The 10,742-nt window shown below is 41.6% G+C and overlaps 1 protein-coding gene across 1 annotated transcript in view; it reads right to left on the reverse strand.

Moving 5' to 3' along the window:
• Smg6 (SMG6 nonsense mediated mRNA decay factor) overlaps positions 1-10,742 on the reverse strand; it is a 255,941-nt gene that overhangs the window by 236,181 nt on the left and 9,018 nt on the right. Inside the window, exons 3-4 of the mRNA XM_013016534.1 lie at positions 8,868-8,978; positions 7,851-8,063 (exon numbers count right to left, since the gene is read on the reverse strand). Coding sequence (XP_012871988.1) covers positions 7,851-8,063; positions 8,868-8,978 — 324 coding nt within the window. The remainder of the gene's footprint in view (positions 1-7,850; positions 8,064-8,867; positions 8,979-10,742) is intronic.

The raw sequence follows: 10,742 nt of genomic DNA on the forward strand, positions 1-10,742 counted from the left end.
AAGGGTAAACAAAGGAGGAGGCTGCAATGCTTGGTAAGAAATGTACGCATTATCCTGCCCATGCAATTATAACCCCTCTGTACAGTATTTTCACAAATAAAATAAAAAAAAAAGACTAAAACAGGAATGTAAAAAGGGGTTTGGGGACTTAGCTCAGTAGAGAGCACATGCCTATCAAGTGCAAGGCCCTGAGTTTAGTCCTCAACTCTACAAAAATAAAAAAAAGACGGAAATAAGAGTTCTAATCTATTAATAATTACCTAGTTTCCTCCTTTTCCCAAGTGCACTTCAGTTACCACATGTTTACCTTTTTTTCTTTAACTTAAAAAACTAACATTTGCCAGGTACTGATGGCTTATGCTTATAATCAGAGCTACTCAGGAGACTGAGATCTCAGGATCTCAGTTGGAAGCCAACCAGAACAGAAAATCCAAAAGACTTTTATCTTCAATTAACAAGCAAAAAGTCAAAAGTAGAGATGTGGCTCCAGTGGCAGAGCACTAACATGAGCACAAAAAGCCAAGTGAGAGCCAAGGGCCTGAGTTTAAGCCCCAGGAGCAGCGCACACACGCATGAACACATTCACATGCATGCGCCCTCCCCAACCCCCCACACACACATATACACCAGCTGGGTGCTGGTGGCTCACACCTGTAATCCTAGCTACTCAGGAGGCTAAGATCTGAGGATTGCAGTTCAAAGTCAGCCCGGGCAGGAAAGTCCGTGAGACTATTATCTCCAATAAACCACCAGAAAACCAGAAGTGGCCCTGTGGCTCAGTAGTAGAGCACTAGCCTTGAGCTAAAGAGCTGAGGAACATCGCCAGCCCAGAGTTCAAGCCTCATGACCAACAACAACAAAAAACATTTTATTGAGAGCAAGTTCAATTTCTTTCAATAGAACATAAAAGATAGTGCCATAGGGCTGGGAAGGTGGCTCAGTGGTAGAGTGCTTGCCTTGCATGCATGAGGCCCTGGGTTCGATTCCTTAGCACCACATAAGCAGAAAAAGCTGGAAGTAGCGCTATAGTTCAAGTGGTAGAGCTCTAGCTTTGAGCTGAAGAGCTGAGGGACAGCGTACAGACCCGGAGTTCAGGCCCACAACCAGAGAAAAAAAAAAAAAAGATAATGCCATAAATTTCCTGTTATTTCAAATGATACACAGTGTTCACTTTTCATAATGGCTTGTGTGCTTGGTATCTCCTAAATCCTTTCTCTAGAAACAGCTCAAACATAGAACTTGCATTTATGGTACAATTCATTATATTCTTTCCCAACCTGTTCCTACTGCATATTCCTCATGTATATTCCTCATCTTAATTACAATGTACTTACTCAACCTGCAACAATTGCATGTTTTCCCCTTCTTCACATCAGTTTATTCAATGCTTCATGCCAAATCAATTTTAAAATTGACTCTCAATCCCATCCCATCTCTACATGACTACAGTCCCTCATGTTTTCTTCTGAGTGTTCACTTTCAAACACATTATTTAACAAAGTACACACAATGTCTCTCTCTACTCTCTTTAGGATGTATTGCTTCCTATTTGCTATGCGTGCCACTCAAAAGAAGTCTCTTTACAATTATTGTTAACATTTTCTAAAATGTCTAAACCAAACCAAAGCCTGGAAATTCTGACTGGTATCTGGGTCCTGACTTTCCGGATGATAACTAAAGGTCACGTGAGGTGGAAAGTGGCCTGTGGGTAACACAGAATACACACATGCACGCGAACAGGATATATTGGTAATCTGGCTTCCTGAGACCTGGTAAGTTGTGAGAGTTCTCATCAACACCCTTGGGGAAGATGAAAAACCTTGAGTTGGGAAATGCTACATTTTAAAAAATATTCATTCTTAGATTTCTGACTAGCATAGATTAAGAGAGTACACCTTTTTTTTCTTCTTCTGCATTTTACTTGTCTAAAAATACAAATACAAAAATATAAACACAGCAAGTATATATCTGAGGAGGCTTCTTTACAGGGTGGAAAATGGTCTTTGCAGCATAGTTTATGTCACGTCTCAAGCTCAGAAAGATGAAGAATGTGGTTTCAGTGTTTAACCAACCTCAACTGCACCTTGGCACTGTTTCTTTCTCCAGAGAACTTTAGAGGAAAGAAACCAACCTCACATCTTGAAATGAACAGCCAGGATAAAAATAAAGGCCTGAAGTGGTTTGGTGACCGAGGTCATACAGGGTGCTACGGGTCTGTAGATGGGGCCAATGTGCTTTGAGAAACTTCTACTCACTGCCAACCACACAGCTCAGTCCTAGGGTCCAGCAGGGGTCTAGGCAAGGACTAGAGATTGTTCTTCACAGCATATTTTATATTATCTGAAAATGCAGTCCTAATTCTGATCTTTGACAATAATCTCACCAAGCGGTTTCTTATAATATAAAAAACCACAGCCATCTGGAGCTTTTTCTTATAGGATTCCTGTATCACTTGCTGCCAAATCTCCATTCACAAATGTATACTTTCAAATAGCTTCCAGGGTGAAACAGTACAGCAAAAGGTTCATACTAGAAACTGTTTTACAGAAGTAAGACCAAATAAGTAAAAAGAAGTCAAATCAAAACAATCCTAAAAAAAAAAAAAAAGCCACCTGTAACCCACCTAAAAATTAGTCAGAAATCTTATATCCATGAAGCCAAAACTTTATGACTTTCTCTGCCATGATAATATAATTATGAACCAATGAAATAATCAAGTTATCACAAATAAAACATTTGCTTACTAGTACAGAGACAAAACTAACATTTTACATTAAATCAGTGCTTAGGTTCTCCAGAGAGAGAAGCTTATTCAAAAGTTTAAATGGCACCAGCTCTGAAACTACGAACTTTTAAAAGCTCATGATATAAGTCTAAGAATTGGAACTCCAATTCAAGACAAGTCATCTTGTCTATGTTAGCAGTCTTCTAAACCGATACTCTGACTATATGGTACTGAAGGAGGGTATACCACCCACACACAGAAGTTTTCTTCTGTATTGTGGTATTGCAACAGCAGCAGTTCAAGTGTACAAACTATACTGGAAAGCAAGACAAATGATAGTCTAAAGAAAATGATACTTGTATAAGATACTCTTAAAAAAAAATTGCTAAAAACTGGTAGCTCATGCCTGTAATCCTAGCCACTCAGGAGGCTGACATTTGAGGATCACAGTTCAAAGCCAGCCAGGCAGAAAAGACAATGAGACTCTTATCTCCAATTAACTACCAAAAGCCAGAAGTAGAGCTGTGGTTTAAGTGTTAGAGCACTAGACTTGACAAAAAAGAAGCTCAGAGACAGTGCATAGCCCTTGAGTTCAAGCAGTAGGACTAGCACCAAAAAAAGTCCTCACTGGGAGAAAGCAAGGGAAAGGGTGACATTATCCAAAAAGAAAGGCACTACAATCCTTATAGGTGTGAAGCACCAAGCACAGCACTTCTCGAAGTGCTACAAAAAAAGAAAAAATGGTAGCGTGGGGGGAAGAAGGGGAATCAATCAGAAAAAAATCATTAGTAGTTCCACCACACACCATTGCCTTTCAGTGTTATAATCATTTCTGGACTCTAATTTAATATACTTAGTTAACTGACTGTCAGCAACAACCAAAAGGCCAAGTAGTAAGTAATACCCTTTGACCAGATTTCCAAAACGAGATAAAATACATCAAAAAGCAGTTTTGTTGAGTAAAGAATGCCCAGAGCCCTGGCAACATTGACTCTAAATAGCATACTTGGACAGGGGAAAGAGTTTACATGTGAATCTTAATAGACCACCACTGGAAGTTGAGGGTGGTATTCCTTCCCCAGGCTGATGTTCAACCCAAACCACATCTCAAGGCTGAAAACCAACAACCCACAAGCTTAACCTTTTGAACCATTCAGAGATCCATAGGCCACACTTGAAAGAGAGAAAGTAAAGTAGTTGGGACATTATTATCATTATTAATAACCAGATGCAGCTGAACATTGTTTATTCACAGGTCTAAACTTTAAGTGTGTGCTTGAAACTATGAGTTGTCAAAGCAGTAATTTCTATTAAAGCTAGTTGCTTTCAAAAGGGCAACTGATATAAACAAGCAACACACAAAAACGCTTAAATGGCCAGGCATGGGTGATTCACACCTGTAAACCTAGCTAGTCAGGAGGCTGAGATCTGAAAATCATGGTTCAAAGCCAGCCTGGGCTGAAAAGTCCCCATGAGACTCTTTATCTCCCATTAACCACCAGAAAACTACAAGTTACATTGTGGCTCAAAGTGGTAGAGCACTAGCTTTAAGCAAAAGAACTTAGGGAGCTGGGCGCTGGTGGCTCACACCTGTAATCCTAGCTACTCAGGAGGCTGAGATCTGAGGATCGTAGTTCAAAGCCAGTGCTGTCAGGAAAGTCTGTGAGACTGTTATCTCCAATTAACCACTAGAAAACTGGAAGTGGCTCTGTGGCTCAAGTGGCAAAACGCTTGCCTTGAGCTGAAGAGCTCAGGGACAGCACGCAAGCCTTGAGTTCAAGCCCCAAGACAAAAAAAAGTTTAAAAATATTTAAATGGTATTAGTAACTGATATAATTTTTTGGTGGTACCAAGTTTTGAATGCAGGGGCCTCACCCTTGCTAAGCTGGTACTCTACCACCTGAGCATACCTCCAGCCTTGCTATTGTTGCATATTTTGGAGATGGATCTAGTGAACTTTTTTGCCTAAACTGGCTTCAAGTCATGATCCTCCAGATCTCAGCCTCCAAAGTAGCCAGGACTTCAGTCGACCCACTGGAACCCAGCTGATATACATCTTTATAATGAGATATACAGTCATATTAAAAATATACTAGTGGGCTGGGAAGGTGGCTCAGTGGTAGCGTGCTTGCCTTGTATCCATGAGGCCCTGGGTTCGATTCCTCAGCACCACATAAGCAAAAAGAAAAAAGCAGAAAATGGCACTGTGGCTCAAGTGGTAGAGCGCTAGCCTTGAGCTGTAGAGCTGAGGGACAGCACCCAGGCCCAGAGTTCAGGCCCCACAACCGGATCCAAAAAAATAAAAAAATAAAAATAAAAATATACTAGTGTGGGGCACCCAGTGAAACATGCCACTTATTATGGCTATAATGCTAGCTACTCAGGAGGCTAAAATGTGGAGAATCTTAGTTTGAAGCCAATTCAGGAGGAAAGCTAAGAGATCTAAGTCCATTAACACTACAATGCCAGAATAAAGGCAAGGTTCAAGTGGGAAAGCACCAGCTGTGAGCAAAAATGCTGAGCAAAAACATGAGGCCTTGAGTTCAAGCTCCAGTATACATACACACCCCATAAACAGCATATGTACACAAACATATACATGCATACATATATATATACACATACATATATACAATAAGAAGATTGACAAGTGCCAGGCACTGGTGGCTCATGCCTGTAATCCTAGCTAGTTAGGAGGCTGAGATCTGAAGATAGAGGTTCAAAGCTAGCCTGGGCAGAAAAGTCTCCAATTAACTATTCAAAAACCAGACATAGAGCTGTGGCTCAAAGTGATAGGGCCCTCATCTTGAGCAAAAGAACTCATGAACAGCATCCAGGCCCAAGTGAAAGCCCCATAACCAACCACCACTACAACAACAAAAAGATAGACCAATGAAAAACAGTCAATTCTGCTATAATGCTCATTCCTAAGACCAAATGTAATAGGAAACACTTTGAGCATTGAGGAAGCAAGTAGATGTTTGCATAGTAATATTTCCTCTTACTTTCAAGGCAAGGAGAACACAGAAATGTAAGCAAGCAAATTTTGCTTAGGGGACTATCCAGTTTATGAGAGCACATGGTTGTGAGACTGTTGGTCAGTGAAGCAGCACTGGTCCATTGGAGTGTAAAGAATGAATAGATGTTAGCTAGCTCTTACCTCTACCTATGTTAAAAAGTAGGAAGTGGAGCTGTGGCTCAAGTGGTAGAGCACCAGCCTTGAGTGAAAGACATTTCACCTTGAAAAAAAAACATGGTTTGTGGAAACAGGCTTTGGAAGGGTTGCAACTTATTTTAAGTGATAGAAAGAAGGTTCCTTGAAAGTGAAAAGATTAAGTATAATGTTTTGTTTTGTTTTTTGCCAGGCCTGGAGCTTGAACTCAGAGCCTGGGCACTGTCCCTGACCTCCTTTTACTCAAGGCTAGTACTCTACCACTTGAGCCATAACACCACTTCAGGCTTTTCCTGTTCATATGGTACTAAGGAATCGAACCCAGGGCTTCATGCATGCTAGGCAAGCACTCTACCACTAAGCCACATTCCTAGCCCATAATTCTTCTATTTTTAACCTCTAGCAAATCAACTCTCATGGCTTCATTATCATCAACAAGAGGATGCTTTCAAAAATCTTCATCTCTGATCTAAATTTCCTTAAGCTTCAGACATTTGTTAACCCTGAATAGCTCTACTTCAATATCCCATGGGAATAATTCAACTTTATTCATCTTTATTCCCTATCTTATTAAATAAACCAGCAATTACCTTGTTTCCAAACCCAAAATCACAACTCCCTTTTGTCCCTTAGTTCCCCATATCTAATAAAGTCTATTAGAATCTGCTTTATTAATATACCTTATATCTGTTCATGTCTACCACCTCCAAAGACACTGCTTGGCTCATGTCTTGTTCACATTGAACTTGTATTACTCCCAGACACAACCAGCCTCTTGCAATCTCTGCGTATTTTTGTTCATTCTCTTTCTTATTCTCTCTTTCCTCCTCCCTCTTCTCCCCCCTTCCTTCATCTTTCTTTCCCTTCCTCGCCTTTCTCTGTCTCTCTCTTGTCTTTGTCTCTGTCTCTCTCTCCTCTCCTCTTCTCCTAACCTCAGGTCTTTGTATTGTTTTGTCTGGAATACACTTTACTATTCTGCTTTCCTTTCTCTTCTAGCTAATATCTATTCATTCTTTACACTCCAACTGACCAGTGCTGCTTCACTGACCAACAGTCTCACAACCATGTGCTCTCATAAACTGAGAGTCCCCTAAGCAAAATTTGTTACACTGTACTTTGCTTGCTCACATTTCTGTGTCCTCCTTGCCTTGAAAGTAAGAGGAAATATTACTATGCCTTTAGTGCCTGACACATTTTAAATACTCAATTACTATTTAGTGAGTAAATGAAGAGGACTTCTATATAAGCCTGGGATTTTCTACTGGTATTTCTCCTGGCTTCAAGGAAAAAGCCTAAGCACAAGAGTCATAAGAGTATATCTCATAAAAGGCTGATCACAGCTAGGTACCAGTGGCTCATACCTGTAATCCTAGCTACTCATGAGGCTGAGATCTGAGGATCACAGTTCAAAGCCAGCACAGGCAGAGAAGTCTGTGACACTCTCATCACCAACTAATCAGAAAAAGCAGAAAGTGGAACTGTGGCTCAAGTGGTAGAGTGCTAGCCTTGAGCAAAAAGGAGCTCAGGGACAGCGCCCAGGCCCATAGTTCGATCCCCAGGACCAGCAAAAAAAAAAAAAAAAAAGCTGATCATAAACCATACTAACCAATGTCCCCATGCTGCTTTAGTTCATTCTCTAAATATAATGCCAACCAACAGAAAAAAAAAATAAGTACAACATCCCAAAGGCTCTTTACCATCATTCTGGTGATGGCAGGAGAAAACAAAAAAACTCTAAGGTTATATATACTATATTCTACAGTGCCACACAGTGGTGAGCAAGAGAAGGACATAATAAAGACCTATAGTGAGACCAAAGATGTTATCAAAAAACTCAAGTGGCTGATATTCCCTGAGATTAGTGGGAATCTTTTGAGGACCACATCTTTATGAACTGGAACACCCAGGCTTAATGAGGTAGTCTGGCTCATTGCATAACTCTCAGGAACTTACATCACTAGGGCTCAGGCTTCCAAGCCCGTTCTCCTGCTCAGAATCCTTCCCAGACTCAGTGCCCTGGGAAGACCGGGAATGGGATGGATGAATCCAGATCTCCAGACGAGTGGTGTCATCTCCAACATGCCGGAAAGTAGACTTCTTTCCTTTCCGCCACTGATCAGGGCTCAGTTCAAATTCTTCATGTTGCTTCTTTTCCATCTGTTCTGCCTATAAAACAGAAGACACACACAAGCTCAGAGTCCCCTGGGATTCAGGTAACAAAAGAAAAGCTCATGCCCTTAATCCTAGCTACTCAGGAGGCTGGGATCTGAGGATCACAGTTCAAAACCAGCCCAGGCAGGAAAAGTCCATGAGGCTCTTATCTCCAATAAACCACCAGAAAACCAGAAGTGGCGCTGTGGCTCTAGTGGTAGAGTGGTCGCCTTGAGCTGAAGAGCTGAGGGACAGTGCCCAGGCCCAGAGTTCAAGCCCCATGACTGACAAAAAAAAAGAAAAGAAAATCCAGGTGCCAGTGGCTCACGCTGTAATCCTAGCTACTCAGGAGGCTGAGATCTGAGGATCGAGGTTCAAAGCCAGCCCGGGCAGAAATATCCGTGAGACTCTTATCTCTAATAAACCACTAGAAAACCGGAAGTGGTGCTGTGGCTCTAGTGGTAGGGCGCTCACCTTGAGCTGAAGAGCGCAGGGACAGTGCCCAAGCCCAGAGTTCAAGCCCCACGACTGACCGAAAAAAAAAAAAAAAAGAAAAGAAAAATTTTCACCTTTGTTTATAAGCTAAAGACTGTAAAAAAATTTTTACAAAGTCTTTCCTACTGTTCCTCTGCTTTGATTCATAAAAGTTGCTGTAGGACATGTGCACCCAGGGATTCTGAAAACACTCCTGAGCATGAATTTCAATCTGCACAAGAACTAACTGATAACCCATCATCACAGCTCAATGGGTCCACTTGAAGGTATTATTAGTTATTCCTAAAGACACAGATAAATAAATCCACCTGCATCCCCTCTTACCTTTCGCTTGGTCTCTTCAAACAAGCTCATTAGACTCTCCTTGGCAGTCAGGATAGGGTTGCTGGCAGCTAAGCTGCGCATATAATAATATACAGCATCAAGCTTCCTCCTCTGCAAAAAAAGGCCAGAGACAGTCAGCTGACTTTCTTTCTGACAACATGATGACACATATTCAGAAAATCAGAGTCTCTCCCCTAACTTGCTCCCCAAGTTGTAAGGAGTTCCATTAAGAAAACTAGAAAATTAGAATGTAATCCATGGGAAAAGGATGGAAGTTCAAAGCCAGACCAGGGCAGGAAAGTCCATTAGACTCAACTCCATTAACCACCAAAAAGCCAGAAGTGAAGCAGTGGCTCAAGTAGTAGAGCACCAGCCTTGAGAGAAAAAGCTAAGAGATAGCACCCTGGCCCTGAGTTTAAGACCTAGTACTGATAGAGAGGAGGGGAGGGGAGAGAGAAAGAGAAAAAAAAAAAGAGAGAGGGGAGAGGAGAGAGGAGAGGAAGGTTGAAATGTTGCTCAGTGGTAGATGGCTTGCCTAACATGCACAAAGTTCTAATGGAAGAAAAAAGTGGAAGGGAGAGAAGAATGGGAAGAGAATCAGACACAAAGAGGAGGAAGAATATCTGAAAGCTTCAATGTCTCTCTTACTTCCCATTCCTTTTCACTTCTTTCTGTAACTCTCTGAAAACACTTTTTTTTTTTCGGTTCGGTTGTGGGGCCTGAATTCTGGGCCTGGGCACTGTCCCTCAGCTCTTCAGCTCAAGGTTAGCGCTCTACCACTGGAGCCACAGCACCAGTTCTGGCTTTTTCTGCTTCTGTGGTGCTGAGGAATCAAACCCAGGGCATCATGCATGCAAGGCAAACATTCTACCACTGAGCCACCTTCCCAGCCCTGAAACACATTTAAAATACCAACTTCTGGGGCTGGGAAGGTGGCTCAGTGGTAGAGCGCTTGCCTTGCATGCCTGAGGCCCTGGATTCGATTCCTCAGCACCACATAAGCAAAAAGAAAAAAGCCGGTAGTGGCGCTGTAGCTCAAGTGGTAGAGTGCTAGCCTTAAGCTGAAGAGCTGAGGGACAGCGCCCAGGCCCAGAGTTCAGGCCCCACGACCAGACCCAAAAAAAAAAATACCAACTTCTCTCCACCAGCATCTTCTCATTCTTCATAGGTTCTAAGATCAACTGCTAATTGAATTTAGTCCTGATTTATTAAAAAGCAAGTCAATCTACAATGTTATCAGACACCTTGTACTCATATACTGTTATGTAGAATGGGAATGTCTTTGTACAACTACTTAAAAGATATAATAAGCCGGGCGCTGGTGGCTCACGCCTGTAATCCTAGCTACTCAGGAGGCTGAGATCTGAGGATCGCGGTTCAAAGCCAGCCCGGGCAGGAGAGACCGTGAGACTCCTATCTCCAATAAACCACCAGAAAACCGGAAGTGGCGCTATAGCTCAAGTGGTAGAGCGCTCGCCTTGAGCTGAAGAGCTGAGGGACAGCACCCAGGCCCAGAGTTCAAGCCCCACGACCAAAAAAAAAAAAAAAAAAAAAGATATAATAAAAAAATGTAAAAAGAAAAGCCATCTCTGGTGTGTACTGTGTTTCACACGTATTTCGATTTTGTACTTTCTGGTCTGGTCTATTGATCTGTCAGTCTTTTTACACTCTATACCTCATTTTAAAAAGTTATTGTAATTCTAAAGAGTATTTTAAAATCTTTATTACTAGTATTTAAATTATTTTCTTTCCTCAAAAATGTATCCTTGTGGAAGAGAATGAGGGAACAGTAGGGAAATGTATTTATTACCTGACTCAGGTAAATGTAACCTCTCTGTATATCACCTCTATAACAACAATAAATTTTTTTATATA

The sequence above is a fragment of the Dipodomys ordii genome, unplaced genomic scaffold (genome assembly GCF_000151885.1).
Source record: "Dipodomys ordii isolate 6190 unplaced genomic scaffold, Dord_2.0 Scaffold31, whole genome shotgun sequence".
Lineage (NCBI taxonomy): Eukaryota > Metazoa > Chordata > Mammalia > Rodentia > Heteromyidae > Dipodomys > Dipodomys ordii.